The following is a 25,771-nucleotide window of genomic DNA, read 5'->3' as shown; positions in this document are numbered from 1 at the left end:
AGCCAGATACATGCGATTCTTCTATTGCATCCATACTTTTCAGGACAGCTGGTTGAAGTCCTTGTTGTTTTCACGTCCACATCCAGGGAACCAGAAACCGTAATTTTCAGTTTCAGCTTTCCACATTCCTTCGATCTTTTTTAGTGAACAGTTTGACCGGTCGCACGGGTGATATTTGACCACAGAATTACTCTTTTCCACTCATTACCTGGAACGTTTAGTGCGCAAAGAACGTGGTTCCCACTACGATTTCAACTGCATCGAAAGTACGCTTTCTATTGGAGGTGACAGTAGGATGCCACAAGCTGGACAACGGGATGTGCTGAGACGATAATGTGGTTCATTAATCGTCTGATCATATGAAGCGTGAGGGTTCAGGTAAGACTGAGTTGCTTCTGACCAGCTGTTCTAGTGGCATCGTGACAAAATCGACATCGCATAAACGCATTAAAGTTTACTGACAGTGGAGCCGTCTAGGCTTGAATGACTTCCCACTGAGGCCAATGGGCGACCATGGCTTCGGGGCAGATGGTACAGTGACGTATTACACGGTAGTGTTTTCCACCAATGAATGTCAAACAAGCAACGGCTGGGTTCTCAACTCTGAGTTAACCTTGCGTCGTAGTCGGGGAGGATACGTGCGTAATTGGTGTTCATGAAAGAGGGCGGAAACGAAAGTTTGTAACCGACTGACAAATCGTCGATTCATAAGTGCTTACCAAACCCTCCTAAAATGCTGGGTTGTCCTCAGTAGCTCCGGAACGACGTACAAACAGAAGAACACAAGGATCAATTTTCACTTCGCACACTTGTAGTTTTGTGAGCATGAGGATGGCCACTCCACCTCGGCCCTTGAATCGAAAAACTACATAAGGCTATCATTGGCTTAAAGACTTTAGCATGAATTCGAGGACCACGCGTTAATTTTAAAAAATTGTTTGTACCTTAGCTATGAAAGAGGGCGGAAACGAAAGTTTGTAACCGACTGACAAATCGTCGATTCATAAGTGCTTACCAAACCCTCCTAAAATGCTGGGTTGTCCTCAGTAGCTCCGGAACGACGTACAAACAGAAGAACACAAGGATCAATTTTCACTTCGCACACTTGTAGTTTTGTGAGCATGAGGATGGCCACTCCACCTCGGCCCTTGAATCGAAAAACTACATAAGGCTATCATTGGCTTAAAGACTTTAGCATGAATTTGAGGACCACGCGTTAATTTTAAAAAATTGTTTGTATCCTTAGCTATTCGAAATTTAGTAATCAGGGTGGCGTATAGGAAGTGCTCCAAGAAAGACTCGCATTGTGGTGGCCACGCCGTGGCGGTGACGTTAATGACAGCAAATAGGAACTAAACGTCCGCGAAACAGGCCAGCGCCAATTTATACAATGCTTCTGTTGAGCCTTTCAACAAGAAAGAAAATCCAGCTAAACAGGCACGGTGATTCAATCTTTTATTTCACATGCAGATTCTCGTGTGTGTTCACGAACAGTAACACGCCCTGATCATTGTGATTGCTTAATTGAGCGAGTTGTAAGCAGGATGACTAGGCAACTTCACCGACAATGTTTTAGGATATCTGTAAACAAGTTAGGTTGTATAAGCCACTTGAAAGACCGATTCTATCATCGTCTGTTCGTTCAGTCTGATCCGTAACAATTACGAACGATTGTGGACTTGCCTCGTCAATTTAGCGACAACCACAGTGTGTTGGAATACCCTAGAAAAAAGGAAGCACATGACGTAAACGAAATAAAAATGATAGGTATTCGGTTTCTTTGGGCCTGAGTCACTGCAAATCAAATCGATAGAACGGTCATCTTCAGTCAATCCTACCACAGAGCTCATCAGGTGTGTGGATGCGGTCTAGAACAGCAGCAGTAAGAAACAGTAAGATACCCTTCTTGGTATGGCGTTAATCATAATCGTGACGTCACACCAGGTGGCCTTTAACTTTATGGAATCCAACATTTCCGCGGCGAAATTAGCAATCGCGTCGAAATGACAAAGCAGCCCATGGCTTATATAATTTGTATTTGTTTGTAATTGCAGGTCCATATGAAACTCCACCCATTGACTTTCTCCAACGTCCACCTGGTAAACTGAACTTGGTGCTTTTGGTGACCTTACACTTTGTACAAAACAAACAGGGATGTAAGCGGGTTCATAAGTATACCCTGTAGACGCTAGCCGGAGAGTTAGTTGAGGGATTCCGTTGTAAATGTTCCCTATAAACCAGGTTAGCTATGGTTTGTTTGTTACACGCACTGTGGATTGGAGTGATTACTCATCTCCTCACTGTCAGTGTAAAAATCTGTACTCGACACAGTGGAGCGAAACTGTCATTGACTAGCCTATACAGGTAATACGCCCAATCCTCTACCAGGTCTTTGGCATATGTCAGGGCCTGGAAACAAGCGTACTGACGAATCCAGTTAAATCTTATAGGCTAAATTGGCTTGAGCCACGTACCATGTACGTTCACACTGGTGCCACCAGGTGGCTCACTACAGACTTCTACGTTGGAAATCACACGTAACATGAAAGTCGCAAATGATGCGGTCACCCACTCTACATATAGTGGTCTCAGTAACCCCGTGTAGGGAAGTTTCACAAGGGATGAGTAGTGGCCTCTTTCCAGGTGGACCGCAAACAAGGTCGAAGCAGTTACAGACACTGCTGGAGGGATGTGGGTTTCCTTTGGGGAGAATCAAGTACCGCTTTGACAGCTCAGCATTGTGTACAATTAACAAACAGTTCACTCTGTTTGAAATAACAGATGATAAGTATGGATACAGACAGCCCAGTCCGTCAGTCATCACGCGTTGTTAAAAATAACTCATCCCTTCGTGAAGAATCTACTACTGAGGATAGATCAAATTCTCTTTTTTGGTATCCGCCTCAAGGTAACACTGTTCGGGGCTTATAAAACTAAGGAACGCTTACTGCGACGCGTCGCCACCCAATCAAGCAACGATGACGTCAGCTGACTGGATGACCAAACGCTTGCAAAACGATTGTGTAGTTCAGAGGACAAATCAACCCTCAGTTGCAATTCCTGAGCTACGAACCTTCGCTCCTACATAAGAGTAATGAAATGCGGGAAACATTTTTATTCTTTATTTCCATTAAACTTTGAAAATTTAAATGCACAAAGCGTCAGTGGTTTTTATCAGACTTATAAGTGATTCAGTTAATACGGAATATTCGCGGTTTCAGCTGACAAATAATGACACTTCCCAAAAGCTAATTTCAAAAACTTGGGCCAAAAGGCCCATGCAACGTCTTAGGGTAAACTATCTGCCAGAATCCGTTGTTTTTGTGGCGGAACTCGATTACCAGCCCACAAATCTCATTATTTCAGACTCATTGCATGGAATTGCTTCGAAAACAAAGCAAAACACAAATCGAGGCATTTCCGAAGGCACACGAAAAAAACAAATGTAAATTATTTTTATTTATCCAGCACCTTTAGAATACAGTAATCGAAACCTCAATCTGAAGAACTGTCCACTGAGTACAAGGAACCCCGTGCTTATTGCGAGCGATGGGCAGTTTCGCTGAACCACAATCTCCAAAATAAATGAATCTAAACAGATTTGAGTGCACGGTTCTCATCAGTTAACAGGCCAAAGAACCTGCTGAAACGACATCACCATTTCAAGCTAAACAGCCTGGAGTCGCCCACAAATCTCATTATTTCAGACTCATTGCATGGAATTGCTTCGAAAACAAAGCAAAACACAAATCGAGGCATTTCCGAAGGCACACGAAAAAAACAAATGTAAATTATTTTTATTTATCCAGCACCTTTAGAATACAGTAATCGAAACCTCAATCTGAAGAACTGTCCACTGAGTACAAGGAACCCCGTGCTTATTGCGAGCGATGGGCAGTTTCGCTGAACCACAATCTCCAAAATAAATGAATCTAAACAGATTTGAGTGCACGGTTCTCATCAGTTAACAGGCCAAAGAACCTGCTGAAACGACATCACCATTTCAAGCTAAACAGCCTGGAGTCAGGTTGTATCAATGCCCCCCCCCCCGCGAATGTCAAGTCCGCTTACTCAATTTGCCGCTCATCAACTGGGATGCGGTCAAGCTTTTTCCTTCTGTTACGAATGGCGGACAAACTGACCAGTGCATAAAAGTCAGGGTGAACATCTAGTTTGTTAATTTGAGCCTTCCAACAATAACTACTGAAAGCATGATACAAGTCTCTAGCAATAATGGTTTGCTACCGTATTTGAGAGCCTTTTTGCGACGAAGAAACCGAAGTGGATGGCGAAGGGACTTGGTGCTAGCCTATCATAATCACTCGAAGGTGTATACATCTTCACTCAGGATAAAAGCTGAAAACAAGAACGCCATTGATGTCGATTAGCGGCCATATCTTGCAACGTCTCCAACCGTGCACACCGAGGATTCACCCGGACCTCATCCTGGAAGGCAACTCATATCGACAGCATCCATGCCCCTCTGCCTTCTGGAGTAGAACCAAGTACGGTGCTCCCCCTTTATAATGGGTATTCATCCCGAAGAAACGGTTCTGTCCATCCCAATTTTTCGCATTGTGAATATGGCACTCACCTTTTCTAGAGGGAACTTATAAGAACAGCTTAGAGCCGTATTCTCTTGGTTATTTATAGCACTACAATTCACTCACGCCAGCGAAATCCCCTGACGATCGAAAACGAGACGCAAATGTCATTAAATAACACTCAGGTGAGAAAAAATCGCCGTTCAGCTTCTACGGCCTTGCCTTCGCTTGCCACGCACAACGAAAGGGACCGAATTCCATTCATGACACAAGTTGACATCGACCCTTCAGCTGGTACCAACTGAGTGGGGCGATCTATTTCGCCGTGAGGAACAGAGCTGTTCGTCTTGTCGAGGCGAGATATAGGAGTTAGGAGAAAGCGAACACCGTTGATCGTAGTCAGGCAAGATATTTTCAGGGCAAATGAGATATAAACCATGAAAGTGAAAGCCCCAGTGTCTAAGGGAAGATGGTTCAGCGAGAGGATTGTCTATTCTCGTAACCATAAACCCACAATTGTTTTCCGACTCACGGAAAAACCTATAGCGCTCAATGCAATTCGAAACATACTCACAATGTGATGGTCCGAACGTTGACGAGAAAGTTCCACAACAATAATCGGATATAATACTACTGGAATCACAAAGATTTGAACACAAGTATGACATCTCCTTTTTGGTCCACAAGTGGGCTAGGAAAAGTCAGATATGATGAAAGTTGTTGGCATTTCGAACAAAGTGACACAGACGCGGTAATGAGCAACGGATTCTCAAGTATGCGTGTTGTAGAGGATGATTAGATTAACTTCCGTGGACATCCCTAATTCATGAGTTGCAGTGGAATTCAAACCACTAGAGAAGGGTTTTAGGCAAGGTCGATAGACTATTTCACTGAAACTGAAACCGAAAGAATACTCAGCTCCTAAGATGACCTAAAAGGATGCTGTGACCGGGAGAACAACTTTTAGTAGAATTCAACTCGGCAACAAACAATACCGCTCCAGGTAAAAATAAAACGAGGGCTTTCATTTGGGATTTTTTTGAGGAGCAAGCAGAAAACTGAGTACATGCACAAAATCGGAACTATTAAAGTACAAAAGGCATGCCCCACGATTCTTCTGCTTCAATAGCAATAATGTTTCCAAACGGCACGTTTATAGGCCCATGGTCGTCTTGGTTCATGCATTTTTTGTGCTTGCTTGTGACGTGGATAGGTTTTACATTCTACAAAAAGACGACCTTCGCGGCGATCAAAATAGCAGTCCCGGCAACGAAGAGTGAGATGATCCCGTACTTTATAAAATCGGGTCGGTACGCCTATGAAAGGCAGAAACTGAAAGATACCGCATGGCAAGGGATTGGCTTGGGGTGAATGAACAGCACGAATGAGGCTTCTGACCAGAAATGACATCACCGGTCTGCCTGAAAAGAAAGAACGGATTGATTGATAAAGAATAAGCAAAAACAAACGACCGGTGAAGGAACTATATTCACATAAGGCTTGCTAGCGACGGTGATACCAGTATTGGGATCCACAAGATAACGAAGTTTGCTGGTCAGATCATACGCTCCACGTGGAGGTGTGGTAGTTGGATTTTATCCCAAGGATCAATAAGAAACGTGCTTGGAAAAACGACCAGGCTATGGTCGACTCAATGCACGTAATCAGTGTTCAGAAACTAAAGGAACAAAAAGGGTTTTGATGACACATTTTGCCAAAGTTGCAAGAATGTATCAGAGACGATAGGGTAGTGGATTAGATCAGTTTGGAATAGGGCGGTTAGAAGAAAAGTTTTTACCACTCCATCTTCCCGGTTCCGGACATGGTCAAAAATCTACGGTATGGTTGGAATGCGATGGAGGTAACAGTCCAAAGCAGCTGGTTGACCCACAGAAGCATCGCTTGACGACTATGGTCCTCCCATAATAGGATATTTCCGCTCATCATAAGAGAACAATAGAATATCCTCCCGCGCTATGCACCAACCGTGTATAACATGCTCAAGAGTTTTCAAACTTTGTACGACACCCAACTGATAGGACGATCACTATTGTAAGTTCAAAGTAACTTAGAAAACACGTATGTGATGACACGGGTGCATTGCGTACATGCGTCAAACAGGTCCGCTTTGTATAAACACGTACGTAACTCTGATCAGGCATCACACAACAATCCTCTGATGTGTTGACGAACGGACACGAAGGTGTGCAAGCCCCTTGACACACTCAACCAGCTACTACAATTGGTTCACGGGCATATGCAACAACCAGGGGATACTATAGTCTTTGAGAAGCGCTCACAATCGGCCGTGGACCATGTACATCTTTCGCAATGGTTCCAACTACCATAATTTTGTTCTCAGAGTAATAAGAGAAAGGCGGACTAGCACCGGGAAACCGGGATGATCTGCGTACTAGTCTGGAACACGTTAGCCATACCGTTGTGTATGACACCAAGTCATGTTTGAGAACACCAAAAACGACTCCATTTCTGCTTCGATACAGGGAGGACGAACGCTTCCTTGACATGATGAAATACATTTCATTGACTATCCGTAAATGGTTAACATCCTTTTGCTGTGGAATGTTTCCCTTATTTAGCCGTTGATTCGTCTAGAAAATAACCTAGCCATTAGTGAAGATGTTTTATGCGTTTCGTTGCGCATAAGCACAGGAGACGTGAGGAATCCAACAGCGTTTTATTGTATCAAGTGGTGCGGTAGCTACTACTGAGAAGCTGGAGGCTCATCACACCGGAAGATGGCTCAGTGGTTAAGGCGCGAACTTACCGACCGGTAGGTCCGTGGTTCGAACCCAACACCTGCATCCCTACTGCTTCTGTCTAGGCTTGGACAATATTATTATTAGTCACTCACACCGGAAGTCAATCGAGACTGAGTGATCGCTTGTTTCAGGGTCATTCATAGCGGGTGCGACGCTCGGATGGACAGAAAATGGCCCGTACTTCGTTGATCGGACCAAGTTAACTCAAACATCACCATGTTCGTCTCTCTGAGTTTTTAAAATGAAAACTCTAAATGAGATTCCATCCTGTAAGTGAGACCAATGTATGCTGAAGGTGAAGGAGGCGGATCTAAAGCTGTTTTATCCTCATCAGAGATGTCTAAGACGATTCGAAATTGCCGCTTGCTGAACTTTAGTTGAACCTCCTCCATTTTGAATCCGGCGAGCGGGACGATTAGTTCACTCTTAGGTTATCAAACTGCGCTATTTTTTCACAGGTCGTGGCTATTGATTTCTTGGTGTTTTATCCAAAATACAGTTCAGATGGTGCAGTTGTCTCATCCCTCACTCAATCGATTCAGACAAGATACGCGTTCATGCGTGGAATAATCCGCCTTGGTAAAGCACTATGTTGTTTCGGTTAACTCGTTGGCTTTCCAGTAACTCAGTAGCGCTATGCGTACCAGCTTGATTATGCAAGTGCTTGCACTTTGGTTGACCACTTAGAATGCACTTTATCATGATAAGACCCATCGAACCCGTCTAAACTGTCTTCTCCGAGGAGGCTAACTGTACCAGCATGAAGCGCAGCGGAACAGATTTCATCCCGCGACTGCTAACTTGCAACCCGCCACTCGTAATGAATCAAAGATTACTCGAAAACCATACGAGTTATGAAGCGGGAAAAGTTTGCCCTTGTGTGATGAAATGACTCATTTCATCTCCGCATTTAGAGAAAGCCCGTTTACATTGGATTCCACGTGTCGTCGAGCTACCCACAGATTCGTATTTGACGTCAGATGAGCATGAAGTTGGAATTCATGTCGACCTTCAACAGGTACTGATCTAGCGGTCATACCCAAAATCAATAGGTGGTGCAAGTCTTGAGGAAAATGTTTTGTTGATCGCAGTTGGATAGACATGTACTCAGAAATATGCAAGGCAGATGGATTTGTGCCATATGAAGGCACATGATCGGGTAAATAGTGTCAACAGCCAGTCAATCACATGTCTAACATCCTCACAAACATTCCATGTGCTTCCCTATAGACGATTCCATTAAAGCCGAGCGCGGCATCAAAATATAAACACAGGGGACTCTTGTACAATTTGCTCACAGTATCTAGAGAGCGCATTTGGTAGTGCATTTGAAATCCTGCGATTAGTTGAATCGATGCTATCAGGATTCTCCGGATAATCTTTCTGAGCACGCGGAGGACGAAACGAAGTCTCAGGATTTCGTTCCTGGAGACCAAATAACCACTCAAAGGTTCAATAAAAGAATCAACACCGAGCTAAAGAATCTCCGACAGACGCAAATCAGTCATTTTTGGTAGTAGTATCTATCCAGTCTTTCATTTCTCTACCTGCCTTGCCACTGATGGCTCTCGCTGTTTAGCCGTCCGTCGTTGTCTTGCATTTCATTCGACTTCTTGGCCTATAGGCACCACGATTGATATCAGACACGTCAGGGGCAATGATAAGAGCGCAAGAAAAACTGCATTTTATACTGTTTCACCGGGGATCTTTTCCAACGCTTTTATTGCAGCACTCCATTCGATCTATATTTTAGATTTCTGTATCAGTGAACTGAATGCCCATATGCAGTTTTCTAGGTAAGGAGACTTGAACTTATCTAACTTGCTGTTGGTGAGATCATTCACATAGAATACTTCAGCACCCAACCACACACTGAGCTTGTTTTTGTGGCCGCCACGGAGGGTTCTTTCTAATTTGGATTTTGACCGCTTCAATTCACGTGACTTGCCACCTCTCACAATGCACATCACAGCATCGATATGGCTCCAATGAGTACAGATGGCCCAATTATTAGACAATAGCACTTATGGCAAAAGTAACTTACAATCCAGTATTTAATCAACTTTTGAGGTGAATTCCGAAGTGAATACACGGTGGGCCACGATTAGGCTTCTAGGTTTCGATATTTTTTGGTGTAGAGGTTGGGTGCGACTGCGACTACTGCTGCAATGTCAGACGACTCGGTCAAGTTCCTATGCGCCAGCAGCGGCAATCGGAAACCGAGTGGACAACGAATAAAGGGTGAGCCAAATCAGGCGAAACGATGAGGAGATAAAAAGTAAACGCGACATGAACGTGCACGAAAACAGGTATGAATAAATGCAGAACAGATAATATGAACATAAAAAAACATGGTATGAAAAAGTACTCAATGCAGGGACGAGTGACACTGGTCGCATGGAGAATGCTAGGCCAGACTATGGCAGACTGTTACCAAGCTTTATTTGACATATAGTATTGTCTAAAGACGGAGGTTGTCCAACATCAGGAAATTTCTGAGAGCGAGTTACGTTCGTCATTAAGAATCACAATTTTAAGCCAAGTAATTCACATAGTTTCAAAGAAGCCGCGAAGTTTTACATGTGCAACAAAAAATCGTTCAGCTGTAACGCCCTTCAGGTGCCTAGCTGTCATGCCACCCGAAGGAAGCACGAGGGCTGGGGTACTGCCAGGTCGCCCAAGCTTAGACAGGGAAAGTCGAGATACAGAGGTCGGGTTCGAATCACGGACCTTTCGGTCAGTAAATCCACGCTCCAATCACTTGAACCATCTCGCCCCCACATGTGCAACAGCCGACGTTATTGCACAACCAATAGTTGATCCCTCTTACATCCTATTCAAATACGCCTAGTTGATTGTTCGATTCCTGAAGTCCGAAGGATCAACCCGGACATGACAGATCAAATACACCTGAAAAGACCAACAGGTCAGTCGCTGATTTATTGTCTCCCGCCAATGCCATTTTTTCCCAAAACATTACATCACCATTCTTTAATGGGGCACCTGCTAACACAACTCTCCAAGACAGATGATACTCAAGGAGCTGAATAGGGCCCTGAACCCCGCTCCCACAAAAAAAACACGAAGCTACTACATGCATGCATCACCCTAAAGAAGACAAACAGAATACTGTGAAAGTAATGTTTATTGGTTGCTTGGGAGAAAATACAACTGCGCTTTGAGCGATAGTCAAAGCATTCTAAGGAACGAAACTATGAATAAAATAATCAGCTTGTCAAATCCAAAATACAAAGTGAATAAAGATTCGAATGTAATATAAAATGAAACGTAAACAGAGTTTGAGTTAAAATGACTGTCGCTGTGCTTGTCGCACACCGGGGAAAGACGATCATCAACGAGAGGACTCATCGCTTGTTGTTGGCCCATTTGGATTGCCCACGGGAGCTTCCGGGGACACTGATGGAGGTTCATTGGGACCATGAGGAAAGAAAAAGTTTTGCAACCTGGAACTTGATTTCCGCTGCCTTGGTATGCTAGTGGTGCTCGCAGGGCGTCTGTGCACCCAAGGTTCTTGTGTATCCGGGTTCGGAATCATTGGATCAAAAGGAATGAACGGGTCACCTACATCGACGCGATGCGCAACCAAATTGACATAAGCATTGAACTCACTGGCAGCCTGAGCATAGACTTGATGGCCTGCACCCTCGATGATCTTTGGGAAAAAATCAATAGTATAAAACTTTGTGACTCATCTCGAAAAAAAGGCAAAGGAAATGTGCCGTTATGTAACAACACCTGGCAGTAGTGAATTCACATTAAGGGTCTGAATTTCACACTGGATTGCTCATATTGTGTTTGAAGTTTGAAAATTCATCATACTGGGTCAACTCAGTCTATACTAAATGATCGATAAGCGTCGTACAATTGTTTCATCCCTATTAAGAGCCGACAATGGATTCGAGCAGTCAAACTTCCAGGAGTTTAGGCACTACTATTCGACTACGAGCGGTCGATCAACGGCTGCTCATTTAGGAGGGATACATTGCTTACAACCCTTCAACTACGCAGTTCATACCACATTGAAGAGTAAGCCATCACACATAAGAAACCTCTAAGAAGAGGCGCCACATCACTATTCACAATCCACAAAAGCAGCGAATCTTCCGGACAAATGGCCCAAATGGAATTACTTTTATTCGGGTGTGAGATAGGAAACTACAGACAGACACGTCGCACGAAGCTATGAGTTGATTAAAGTTGGTCGTGCAAAGGCACAAGTAAACAATTCCCGTTAAAATGGAAATAGGCGAGACGAAGGTCCAGTGACTTCTTAACAGAGGAGCCATCCATATTTGACGGAGGTCGTGTCCACCGGTGAACAACCAACGGCAGGTTGAACAACACCAACTGACATTCGTGATGTGGTGGCAGTAGAAACGGATAGAAAGAGACCCTTCCCAAAATATACCACTGCTCTTAAGGGTACACAATGACGTTACCTGACAATCACGACTTGGTGTAAAAGCGAGCAGACCCAAATAAGGCCATGAAGAATCAACGTAAACAGGTAGACACATCTACAGTTGTTGGGGCAATATTTCTATTCATCTGTTCAGCAATAAATTCGGCACCCACAAGCAGCAAGTGATCATCAGGCACGTTTCAGCTGAAGGGTTGACGAGTGTTACCGTCTGAATAACACAAAAATCTGCGAGATGGAACCATTTCATAGTTTCGTCAGTCCAAACGTAGGTAACACAATCCGAAGAAAAACGAAGAAATGCAGTCACGCAAACGCTCGAACATTCAGTGCACTTATGAAAACGAGGGCGAAAACAGATCCGCTTTTCTAGATGTGCTACTAACAAAAGGCGCCAATGAGTCCGTAGAGCGCCCAATCTATGGAAAACTCACTTGGACTTTACAGTAGCTTCACCCCATGGAATATGAAAGATCTCTGGTCAGGATGTTAAATCATCGAGAAAACCTAATGTGCATTCTGAATATTCCGCCAGAGGAACTCAAATTGCTGCAAAGAACTGCAGCCAAATGACCCAAAAGGAATTGAAGCCTAATGTAGCAAAAAAGATAGCCTATATGACGCTGATAAGCCCAAAAACCTAAAGAGAAAATGTAACGGAGCACAAATCAGGGTGCGTCTACACACACAAAGCTACCACCACGGCAAACAAAACATCAATCTCTAAATATCACCCGACCTGTAGTTGCGGTGAATTTTATTGGGAACCAACGGAGGGAACTCTTGATGACAGCTTTCGGAAATATCTCTCCTCTTGGTTACTGAACAATGCCACCAGATGAATAGGTGGTCCAACTCCGCAATCATCGATTGCCTTCAAAACTGACCAGTTGGTTGGTTGTGACTCAATGTTCTCCGTCCTAATGCGATATAATCGATGGTTAACACCGAAGATGTTTGACGCTTCACTGACTATTCGCCATAGCTTTGCATTCAGAAGTGCTTGAGTCACGTAATGCCTACTCTGATTTATGTGAACGCGTGAGCTTCACTCAGTATCACACCAGTCACATAACTGATGTGCTTGACCGCATTTGTTTTGGATTGCGTTACATGTGTTGTGACTGACGAGCTTGTATGGAATGGTCCCAGTTGACAACTTGTCTTCTCTCTGTGCCATTCGAATGGATATGGGACATAGTGTTTTGAATCTCACTGTACATCCTAATACCATATACTGGAGAAGGAACTGAGAGACGATGTCATACGTTCGATGTTCACAGGATTCCAACATTGAACGTTGATAAGTAATGTTTCGAAGATTGCAGAGAGACGAGGGTACCAAAATGAACTGTAGTGTGCGAAAAACACAACTAAGGTCACTGGTTTTCTCCGACTGTCCAGAATCCGAACTTTTAGTAAATATTAATCATGGCAGCCGTCAAGTTAGGTGCGATACAATTTTACCCCGGGACTCCTAAACTAATCTAAATAATCGTTCAGCTGCAACACCCTAGCTATCACGCCGCTCAAAAGAAGCAAGAGGTCTAAGATATTGCCAAGCTGCCCAAGCACAGACAGGAGCAGTCGAGATGCAGAGGTCGGGTTCGAACCACGGACCTTCCCGTCACTAAGTTCGTACCTTAATCACTGAGGTCTCGGACTATATTTTTGTGTGCAAAGTGCGATTGTTCGGGTTGCTTGAAAATTCAATCAGCAACTGTCCTGGACTGCATGCGAGATACTCACGGATTCAACTAGTGATGCTTCAAAGCTCTGACTACAATGTCCAAGGACGTAGCTGACGCAAATTAATAAGAGTTGTGCTCTCAACATGAGCAAAACGACGGTTCGTTTGGACTGACTGGAATATACCGCGAAAATCTTGGTCACATCTGGTTGGTAGTGATTATACCTACGGAGATGTCAAAATAAGCATCAAACGCACTGTACTGAAATTCGCCTCACCAAAAGTGTTCGGTGATAATTTTTTGACCATAACAGACGCTTCTTCTAATTGGCAAACTTGGCCGCAGCTGAATGTTGATCGATGGGTCCCGTTGATTAGTGTGGATGACGAATGGGTAAGAGGAAAAATATCACCGAGTTCAATCTGCTGTGGGGGGGACATGCTCTACCGGTTTAGAACACTTTAGTCGAATGTATCTCATGAATGTCATTGTGTGGAGGAGATCACGTGGAATTTATTCGGCCTGTAATTTAGACTTTGCCCACTTCACTAATAACCACGCACTACCACACGCTTAAAACCACTCCCCACACAATTACCAGTTCTACGCTCTCTTCTCTATTTACACTGAAATACTTGACGATTTCCACCGCCTCGACCGCTAGTCGTTACGGTTATCTTAAAGCTCCCATATATTCCAAATCTAGTTCATACCTATTAGCTAGTGTATAGTCCGATTTCACCCGGTTTTTAACTATCATCTGATAGTCCTGTGTTCTAGCAGTCTGTTTACAATTCGCTTCAATTTATAGCTCCCTGGCTATCTGCCCATACAAACTTTTGTGCAGTTGCTGCCTAGACGTAACACACTACTCATAAGGGTGTCGAAAACACCATGGTAACCGACGAGCAGTTTCGCCCTTATTGGGGTTCATCAGGTTGGTGCAATCTCAGAGTTTCCGTCAACCGTATGTTCTAAAGTGAGTATGCGGACGATATTGGTCTCCTTCGTTCAGATACTTCCCAAATGTAAACCATTTCAAATAACCTAAATCATTCAGCCGCACGATTTGGAATGCGCTTCCCCTATGCAAAGTGTGAAGTGCTGCTACAAGATTGGGTTGGATCAAACCCGAACCTCATGCTTGCAGACGAACCAATCAAAGTGGTGGATAAATTTGTCTAACTAGACAGTTGTATAAGTTGCGCTGAACTGGTTGGGGATGACATTGCTTGGAAGGCCAGGGCAGCTTTCGCCAACCTCCGACAACTAAGGCGCCAACGTGCCGTGAATTTGTCCGTCAAAGGCAGAAGTTACAATCAAGCGGTGCGATCCATACTGTTATGTGCGGTCTCTAAGCGCGGAAGACGTACGAACGCTGTCAGTGTTTGACCATCGGTGTCCCTGAAGCACCGGTCAGCTCTGGTGGGAACATCAGATTACTAATGCTGAAGGAAAACGAGACTCTCCCACGATAGATGAATTACTCACGCTTCATGGTCACACTGGCTAAGACGTACTCCGCGTGCGAGAGTATCGTCTATCTCAGAACTCCTTTGCCCAGTCCTGTGCTGATTGGAAGTGACAAGGTTGTGGACATTGTAGGACTTGGCAGCGAAGGATGAAAACTTAGTCGGGTCGACAACTGCCGTGTTCCTGAACGGGGAACCAGAACCGAAACTCACTAATGGTAAATGACCTTTGAAGACGCCTCCATCGAACAGTCAGTCGCGCTCCTGCATCAAAGCTATCGCCTACAATGCTTGACTGTATCTGCCACGTTTCTCCACTTTCCGGTGATCGAAACCGTAGCAGCTGGAACCAACGTACACTAAGTACACGGTTTATGGGCGACTAACTGAACTGGACTAAATCTGTAAGGATTATATCATATTCGCTGTGCACAAAAGCCTACAGCGCAAGTTAGGACAATGGAAGTTGGAAAAATATGGGGCTCTCAATCCAGTACCGTCAATGTTGCGTCACTGGGACAACCGCAAGAGCGAGGGAGTTAAACGCACCTTTACGTCAACATACGAATCTGGACGCAGAATTCGCGTGGTCGTTCCGGAAGACATATCCATCCAAGACCGTGAACCGTAGATAACGTGCGAGAGTATCGTCTATCTCAGAACTCCTTTGCCCAGTCCTGTGCTGATTGGAAGTGACAAGGTTGTGGACATTGTAGGACTTGGCAGCGAAGGATGAAAACTTAGTCGGGTCGACAACTGCCGTGTTCCTGAACGGGGAACCCAGAACCGAACTCACTAATGGTAAATGACCTTTGAAGACGCCTCCATCGAACAGTCAGTCGCGCTCCTGCATCAAAGCTATCGCCTACAATGCTTGACTGTATCTGCCACGTTTCTCCACTTTCCGGTGATCGAAACCGTAGCAGCTGGAACCAACGTACACTAAGTACACGGTTTATGGGCGACTAACTGAACTGGACTAAATCTGTAAGGATTATATCATATTCGCTGTGCACAAAAGCCTACAGCGCAAGTTAGGACAATGGAAGTTGGAAAAATATGGGGCTCTCAATCCAGTACCGTCAATGTTGCGTCACTGGGACAACCGCAAGAGCGAGGGAGTTAAACGCACCTTTACGTCAACATACGAATCTGGACGCAGAATTCGCGTGGTCGTTCCGGAAGACATATCCATCCAAGACCGTGAACCGTAGATAAACGTGATTGGTACTAGGCGATCCAATTCAGTGACCCGCTTGAGCATAGGTCGTTTGGCCCATCCAAGATGATGACAAAGCGCCCTGAAGCCAACTTCACCGCTAGTACAAAGAAAGAGATCGAAATTTCGATTAAACAACCGTCTATGTCTAGAAGTATTTTACCGTCATTCCGAAATGGAGAAAAGCATTCCATGAACGTAGAAATTCAAGAGACAGTTAGGGCGTTATGCCAAAAAGGCGACGTCACGAACGGACACGTGATGGATATGAACAATATCCGATCACTTTTATGTGAGTAACTGATCGATGATAGGGCCATCGATTGTAGCCATGCTGTACGGGCAGAATATACTACGACTTCCCCAAGCCTAGCACGTTGAAAACCCTCATCCACAACACACAGGGATTTGTTTTCGGGTCTGTTTCGGTGACTTAAGATAGATGAATCGAAATCGAAAGCAAACTTAGAGCAAGAGATATCTGTTTCCCCATTTGAAACAGAGGACTGACACCGAACAGACAGTGTGGAACAGACACTTCAGGTTTACATAGGTTTATTTTGACTTATTCTACCCGTAGAAGCCTAGAGACGGGACGATCTTTGAGACGTGACTAGACTAAGATTTGCGTGCGACGGTGTTGGAATGGAAGATTGCAAGGGTGAATAATAATTCATATGGGTGCCCAGACCGAAGCTTGGGATTCGGTTAAAATATCATTCCTTAGCCTTTGACTCAGAAGTAGGAAGATGGAGAGTTTTGTTCGAAAATCCTTCTCCTCATCTTGGAAGCGAAATTTCGACGTGGTGGTGGGTGGGGTTTACTCGGAGGACATAACTAGGAGCCAACTTTCCAACGATGTGAACTTTTTCTACATAGGAGGACGGCATTGTCATAAATCGTGGATATAAGGGTACAGATGTCGATGCGCACGGCAGATGCGTTTGGAGCCACATCGGCCTCTTGGTGGATGATGATTATGGATGGATGATTATGGGCGGTCACAATCAAGCGTTCGGAGATCCGAGTATGGGAAATTCTAGGTCAACTTTTTCTAGCCCGTCCTTCCTTGAAGAACAGAGGGGTAAGGCAGCAGCGCCGCTTTCGTAGACACCAAGATGCCGTTGCTTGGAAGAAGCACCTCACTGTTTCCACAACCCTAGAGCAACTCACATTACAACTCTACCTCAATACGACTAGTTGCGGTACGGAAATCAACTGACCCTCGTAGGATTGCTTTGGCCTTCCGGCTGGAACTAACCTACAGTCATTGTAGTTCAAGGAATAATTGTAGCATTGAAGCTACGACAAGGCGACAATCGCATAAAAGAGACAGGGAAATAAGATACTTTTCGGTTTGATCAAAGGAATTAACCACAAAGAAACGCCCGTGCAGCTGGGGGCATAGCAAAGACCCATGAAAGAAGAATCGAGGAGTTCTCTCATAAGCATGAAAAGACCGGTGTGCTGTAGAATTGGTCATTTTCGAACTTGGGAAGAAAAATTTTTGGGAACGACACAAAACCGGAGGGCTTGCGGTTGAGAAAATGAACGTTTTGATAAAATCTGTAATATTAAATCTACTTTGAAGCTCAACTGTGGCATTCCTAACAAACAAATGCCTCGTGCTACCAAACGCAAACTTTGGGCAACGCAGCCGTCATCATCATTGGTAACATAACATTAGTGTTCAGCACTGTTTTTTTGCCGCCATAAAACCATAGTTTGCTTGAAAACCCGATTGTGGAAGGATGGGGAGGGACTTTGTGCCACAAAAAACATGAAATATCTGGACCACAAAAGGACGAAATACATACACTTAACCCATTTATATGGTTTCATTAGTTACCGGTATTGTTTGCAAATCATCTCATTCTGCTGTCAGCTTGTAAGAATGATTGGAAATAAGAGGTATTCTGGTATCCGAATTTACGTATAAGGTCAGTACTGGTAGTTAGGTTATTGTGCAAGTTGCGATAACCACAAATTTGTCTGATAATACATCAAATGTATGAAAATGGACGGGCTGCCTGAAGAGTTCAGGAAACTCAAAAAGCTGCGAGAAGTTTGAGGTTCTCGGAAAATTGAAAGAAATGACCTCTGGTTAACCCCTGCCAATCTTCGAGCGAATGGCTTAGTGGATAGAGGCTAGTGCGCGAATTTACTAACCGGAGGGTCCATGGTTCGAACCCGAGCCTTTTATCTCGACCTCCCATCGACAAGGTGTCTTCGAGCAATATTGCATCCATCTTTTTTCACGATGCGGTCCACCAGTAATCCTTTTGGAATCAGAGATGCTACCTCCTATTCCTTACGTTGTTATGACGTTTAGGTTTCGGCCATGGAACCGTTTCGCAAAATAAAAAAGTAAAAGCGTCATCCGCATTGCAGCCCACACGCTCTGGACGTCAGTAGACGTCAAGGTCGTTCGCTGGCCTTTGTGTGCCGATTGGTCAAAAGCGTAGCGTGGCTAACACCGTTTGTAAACATAACACCACTTGCGTCAAACCAGACAGATCACGCGCACGGGCGCCACAGCATTTGAGGAAGCTTGAAATGACGGAATCAGCAGCGATGGTGCCAACTGTAGTCAATGAAATGACGAAAAAGGGTGGAATCGGAAAATCAAGACTACATTAGGGTCAGAAGTTAAGGATGGTCAGAAAGACTACCTGACGAGATCCTGATAATCCAGCTTACGCAAGATACTTTGAGTAAGAAAGTGATTTTCGAGAAATACACTCATTCGCAAATCAATTTGTTTTTCACGAGAGACTCAACTGAATCTCTTGTTTATGATATTCTACCTTGTGAGTAGTTTCTTTATGAAAAAGAAAGTGATTCTTCTCTTATCTTTTTGGGCTGCACCTAAACCAGTTAAAGTTAACGGTTAAAGTTAACTGTTGAAAAGGATAATACCGTATGGTGATTCATTGGTGCATATAGTTTCTGGGTAATTTATGAGTAATTTTCCCCTGGAATCGACACATCAAACTGAGTATATATCAATCATTCCAGACGATTTTTGAAGATTAACCGACCACCACCGACAACTGGCACATCATGGGTAGTAAAAAAGGTCTCATTAACAAAATCCTTAATCAGTTCACTTAAGCGAGATTCTTGAGAGATTTCAAACGTCCGCAGCACGAACTTTCGAATTAAAAGAAGTTATCAAGAGGGATTGAGTCACTTTGAAGTGGATATCAAAATATTTTGTGACAGTTGTGACGAAAACTGTGTTGTATTGGGAATCAGCTTACAACAGCATTAACTCCACGTTGACAACCAAGATTCTAGCGAGTTACATCCGGGCGAATGCAACACATCACACTGGAAGGTGTTTCAAACCCGACGCTGGCTCCTCGACCGCTCGTGTATAGATATGAGTAACGTGATAGTATATCAGAAGTCGTGTGTCTCGTCAAGTAGAGACAGGACCTTACCGTAGTGTGACGGTTTGTGTGCCTCCGTGACCACTGAGCAACGCTCGCAGAGTCTCTCATACCAGGATGGGTAGTGGAATACGTCAGGCGACCTGCTCTATAAAATGCCAATTCACTATTATTCCCCGTCAAACTCCACTACCTTCCGGTCGGGCTTTTAAGCCAAAAACTTCGAGCGAGGACCTTGATCATTCTCCTGTCTAGTTCTCAGCCCACATAAAAGGATGACTCTGTAAGGCAGCAACGCATCAGTGTTGAACACTGATGTCATTGATGATGATTCTTGTCTTCTATGGGTTGCATAGCACCTATGCATTGGAAGGGTGGCACTAAACCACATTTGTCGGATCCTTCGAGGTCTTTTGGACTCTCGGATGGTAAGGTTTTGGTGACACTCCGAGTAAAATACCCATCAGAAGAACCAAAAAAATAATCAACTCCGATTGACTGGGGAATAACTGTGCCCGTGCGTAGTCACTCACAGTTGTGGGTAGTAAGAACTAATTTCTCCAGATGTTTAGAGAATGAACAGACAACCAGCCATCAGTATCCACATAAAGATAGGCTTCACGTTCCTACGAAGTTTTCGACTACCATGCAGCAGCTCGGTCTTCATGTGGTCTACGAAGTCCGCCACCGAGGCTTGCGATCTGTGTATACGTGGAATCCGATCGCCGAACCTGAGCTGCATCCGAGGCATTTCTGGTGCCAACCAATCCTGTCCCGATAGATGAACAGAGAAAAATCGTTCAGCTGTAGCACCCTTTCGGTGCCTAACTGCCATGCCACCCGAAAGTTGTACGAGGGCTGGGATACTGCCAGGTCGCCCAAGCCTAGACAGGGGAAGTCGAGTGGCAGAGATCGGGTTCGAACCACGGACCTTCCTGTCAGTAAATTCGCGCTCTAACCACTTAGGTAATCTCGCCCCCGATGAACAGACAGAGAGATAACCGGGCGAAAGAAACATATGATTTAGGAAATCTTCTTACTAAAAGTGCGTCATGGTTATGCCAGACGAGGTGCTCCTTTAAGCAATGATATCTAGAGCGTACAAAAGCCGGTCTAATATAGGCTGCGATGAATGTTTCCAATTTGGGTTGCCCTTCGTGCAGTACAACTGTAATTTCCGAATTAAGGTCATCTGGTACCAACAAACTACTATGAATAAAAAGGGACACCCTGGTATTCCAGCCACATGCACTGAGTGATAGACCAACGCTATGAAACGAACTCAGATGTAAGACAATCCTGACCAACTCTGCTGCAGAACTGAGTAGTTTGGCTTTGGGTGCCATGATCAGAACTAGAGCAACGGTAAAATTTGTTACCTCGACAAGATCAAATCGAACCATGAACCTTTCGATCGGTGAGTTTCGGACTAACAAGCCATCTCGAGCTCAAACGCTGTCGCGTGAGTCTTTATGGATTGCAAGCAACTTCCAAACTGTAATTGGGTGCTGAGGAATGGTCGAAAACGGTCACACGCGCTGCTATGAAGCTACACATATGTGCTGGCAAAGTTAACGAAAAACGACGAAACAAAGCGTACCAAGGAATAATTTGAGTCACATATACTGCTGCGTATACAGATATGGTAGCACAGCTACATTAACAGGTCCATTCAAGCTTCGATGACGGTTTTGTCGTCACGACCCACAATTCGAACCTGATACAGCTACCATCTAAATGCGTTGTATGACAAGTAGCCAAACGCTACCATGGAACGTCGCAATAATCAGGAGCTCCAGCGCCTCCTAATTGCAGAGTTGAACGAAAGGCGACCCAAAATGATCGCACACTGCTTTGTTTTGGCCCACGTTTGGGGTCTCAACGTCACAAAAATGCAACTATGGGCTACAGAAAAGCACACATTGCAATAGCCCTGGTGGCGCTGAATTCCCCACAGTTTCTCCATTTAGCATATATCAAATCGGCTAGAAACTGGGGAAATGGATTAGTTGCTCGTCTAATTCGGTCGAAGAATTTGGGCCCTGACACTTCCCGATAAAGATCGTCGACTAGGAGTATAGTACTTCAGAAGAGTTCCAATTCTTCTATCCAACAGTGCAGAATGCAGACATGCGTCGTATGATGTCTCCAAAGTTTCATGCCAAAATATGTTGCAGTCAAGAATGTTCACAGTTAGTCACGCTCTTACGTCTGCAGACAGCTATGTAAGATAGAAATTTCGAACATGGTTCACAAACAATTTGGGGTCACATTCCATAAAGCATCGTTGACCTCACCGTGAATTCAAAAAAAACTGCAACACCGTCTGCGGTCGGAAGCTACCACACTACTCTTTTAGTGTTGAATATGTTCACCTGAGAGGAAACTCCTTTCTAAGACTAGCCATCAGATTGCCGTTCGGTATTAAAAGTGCGGCATTTTCGCAATTTCGAAGTTTTCGAAACAGCTGAGTTTGCTCCGTACCGTTGATGAGGTAATCCAGGAATACATTTCGATTATAGTGGTTCCGCTTTGCTTATTTCAGTGACTTAATTTGACCTTGAGAAGAAAAAGGTAGTTGAGAGCACGGCGAGAACGCGCGCGTAACCCGATAGATCGAGGTGAACGTTGGATCCGGTCTAGTACGTCCTAAGGGCTTATTTCAGTGACTTAATTTGACCTTGAAAAAAAGGTAGTTGGGAGCACGGCGAGAACGCGCGCAGTAACCCGATAGACCGAGGTGAACGTTGGATTCGGTCTAGTACGTTCTAAGTTAAGTAGCATAAAACTATTCATCGGCTGACCTGAGAAGAAAAACCAGGAAAAGTATAAGGATGCATGGTTTTTTTTCGATTATAGGGGGAATGTGTTAATGACAAGTTTTTTTCGTAAAAAGCGCAGGTAATATGGGCTACCGGCTCAATTTCTAGGAAACAGATTCTTAACCGAAGCGAAAGATAAATGAAAAATCGCTCAGATGTAGCACCCTTTCGGCGCCTAGCTTCCATACCACCAGAAGGAAGCTCGAGAGCTGGGGCACTGCTAGGTCACCCAAGCCTAGACAGGAGAAGTCCGGATGCAGAGGTCGGGTTCGACACATGGAACTTCCGGCCAGTAAATTCGCGCTCTAACCACTTAGTCATCTCCCACCCCCTCCCCCGAGCGAAATAAATATTGGAAATGCTTTTTGGAACGGAGGCGCTTCAGGTCCAAGGTATTTTGATCATCAGTGGTGGTGATACAGTCTGCCACAAATTAATTGATAGCATACCTTCTGTAACACTGAAGTGCGAAACCTACCTTGGACGATAGGAACCTTTACTAAGGAAAGTGAAACATTAAGAACACCTTTAGAGAGTGAAGGATAGAACGTATACTAGCGGCTGATCAGACGGTCGATGACTTGTTTGTCGAGCTGCACAGTTAGCTTCCAAATGTTTCGTACTCAGTCAGAGACATCATCAGTGCGCAGTTGAGTGGGCCGTATAATTCACCGCCATGATCGTGGACAGCGAAACCAGAGTAGGATTTAGAGAGAAGGGAGGAACCTATCACAGAGATGTGTGCACCTGAAAATATCAGTTCAGACGATCTGGAATGAGACCGGAAGGAGTGCTAATGAAATCAGCCATCAGTTACTTTTGCTGTCCTCCAAGGAAGTCACGTCAAGCGATCAAGGAAAATTGGTCCCTTCTGCAAGAGTCACTGCTGGGCAGGGCTTAACTAGTGACTTTCGATTGGTTAGAAAACGGACCCTCCCAGGAACAATCCTACAAGAGGAAATGCGTATGTAAAAAAGGGGTCGTATGGAAACCACATTAAACAGGGACTTTCAAAATTACTCTCGGAGTCTCTTTTCGGTAATAGCATTCAACTGCCTCACGAGAAATGCTATAATGGGAAGCAAACGGATGCTAATAGATGGGGCGAGATGGCCCAAGTGGTTACAGCGCAAATTTCTGACCGGAAGGCCTGCGGTTCGAATCCGACCTGCGCCACTCGACTTCCCCTGTCTAGGCTTGGGCAACCTGGCAGTATCCCAGCCCTCGTGCTTCCTTCGGGTGGCATGGCAGCTAGGCTCCGGAAGGGTGCTACAGCTGAACGCTCTAATAGATGTGAAAGATTTCCGTAAAGTACTAATTAAAAGACCCACCTGGGACGTTGCACGTTAATGTGATAAACATAATCCAGCGCGGCTGTTCCATCAAAATCCCGGGGGTCGACGGACTTATCCAAATCCCCGAATCTCGAATCCGGCATTCTGGTTGCGGCCGGTTGATCGGCCGCCCCGGTTACTGTGATTTCGGAGTCGGCGGCGACATCAGCAGACGAGGCAAATCCCTGGCGGGCAGCTTCTTCTTCCTCCTCAGTGGGAACTTCAATAAACTAGGCGGACAAAAAAACATACACACATGTAGATCAGATTAAATTAAAACATAGAGGCAGAGTTTTGTCCGAAAACCGGAGATATGTTCAGACTACGGAGTCCGGTATCACCGATGCAGAATATCGTGAGACCGCTTTCTGACACGGTCACTGGATATCTCAGCGACCCACCATGCCTGCGCTTAAACAGGGCGGTCGGTGGATGAGCAGTTACAAGCTGTGGATAACAAGTCAAAACTCTAACAATTTCATGCCAAGATTGCCAAGAGAATGGTAAGGGAAGAGCCTGTCAGTTAGCTACGGCTGACGGGAAGTTGCCAGAGAGACACAACGAGAGGCGTGTCTTTTTAAGAGATGTAATGTCTTTCCTTGAGCCTCAATAAAATAATTGAATGCAGGAAACACAAAGCGAAAAAGTAGCACTTATAAAGTCCGCTAAACTTCAAACCTATGGGTGTCAGAAAAAATCGAATCACACGCCACCCCGGAATACACTCACTTCACCTGATACCAAAGGGTGTTGATCGAAGACGCGGATGAGATCTTGTCGAACATAATTGATAGCCTTTCTGCCAAGTGGCCCGATTGCACGCAATATGGATAATGGATTGCTGGATTGTAGCATGTTCCGTACTGATCGAAAAACCCAAGCTCGCTTCTTGTTCTGCATCACAGCATCTTCGTCAAAAGGTGCTTCTTTAAAACCCCAAGGGTCTACCAGAATCAAATGTGCTATGCTGTGAGAAGAGGACAGAGGGAGAAAGAATTGGTCAGACAGAGACCAAGCCATCTGTGACCGGATTTCCACTGTACAAATAACGTACAGTCAGGCGACCAACAAAAGGATAATTTGTCAGACAATATGTACTTCAGGGGAAAATTACAAACAGCGCCTAAAGCTATGGTGGTTTGATCACTTACGACGTATACGGGGTTAGTATCCACCGAGAACAGCGTTGCTTTTCATATCAAATTCAGTGGTGCAAACCACGAGGTGGGAGAAGTATCATCACGTGGCAGACGGAGACGAAGAAGACTACGAAAAGCATGCTGTCGGTGCTGTCAACCTTCCGGAATGGAACACACGTGACCATCCGCCTGCTAAGCCGGAGATGTTGCAAAACCAACGGACTTCAATGGAGTTCGTGTCGTCAGTTTCTACCTAGATTGGCGAGTGCCTAAGAACTTCCGTGTTTTGTGGTAAGCCACCTTCTCTTTCCTCTTTTGTTCAACTCTTCGTCGTCCTTTATCCAAATGAACGGACGCATTTGTATTGCGGTTAAGCACCAGCTCGTACAGTCACTGCTGTCACATGTGATCAGGATGATGCTAACGCAGATGATAACGGTAACGGGAATGTAACGAGCGAACTTCAGAAGCCAGAACGTGAATCGTGGAGATAATGGCGAGATTTTGGAGGGACACTCATTTTAACGGGACGCCAACTGAATCTCTTATTTATTATCTTATTCGACTGAATGCACTTCACAAAGGCTGTGTCATGTTTCGAGATATCGAAGTGACACTACTGTAGAAGGGTTACTAGCAACCTTGTGGACTATTTCTCCTTCAACTGAGCAGAAGGACTGGGCCTCAGCGAACCGAAAAGGAGCGACGTCTTCTAACTACAAGTTCGAGAACTTCAATCTACTGGAGCCCATGGATACAGTTAAAATACAGAACCACAACCGGATAACTGATGATCGTTTGTGGGTAGAGGAAAAGGTTAAACTGAGGTCAGTTATATATATATATATATATATATATATATATATATATAAATCACTCTTAATCACCTAACCGTGACAAGAAAACACAGAATGTGAGGTACTGACACAAT

The 25,771-nt window shown here is 44.6% G+C and overlaps 1 protein-coding gene across 1 annotated transcript in view; it reads right to left on the bottom strand.

The window, feature by feature from the left end:
• Positions 1-10,461: 10,461 nt before the first annotated feature.
• T265_10435 (hypothetical protein) overlaps positions 10,462-25,771 on the bottom strand; it is a gene marked incomplete at both ends in the record, with an annotated part of 19,225 nt that continues 3,915 nt past the window's right edge. The window contains 4 exons of the mRNA XM_009176807.1: positions 10,462-11,000; positions 16,064-16,250; positions 23,699-23,931; positions 24,431-24,668. Of these exons, the coding sequence (XP_009175071.1) occupies positions 10,680-11,000; positions 16,064-16,250; positions 23,699-23,931; positions 24,431-24,668 (979 nt within the window). The remainder of the gene's footprint in view (positions 11,001-16,063; positions 16,251-23,698; positions 23,932-24,430; positions 24,669-25,771) is intronic.

The sequence above is a fragment of the Opisthorchis viverrini genome (genome assembly GCF_000715545.1).
Source record: "Opisthorchis viverrini unplaced genomic scaffold opera_v5_363, whole genome shotgun sequence".
Lineage (NCBI taxonomy): Eukaryota > Metazoa > Platyhelminthes > Trematoda > Opisthorchiida > Opisthorchiidae > Opisthorchis > Opisthorchis viverrini.
The sequence above is the reverse complement of the archived record's forward strand: the minus strand, read 5'-3'. Positions and strand labels throughout refer to the sequence as shown.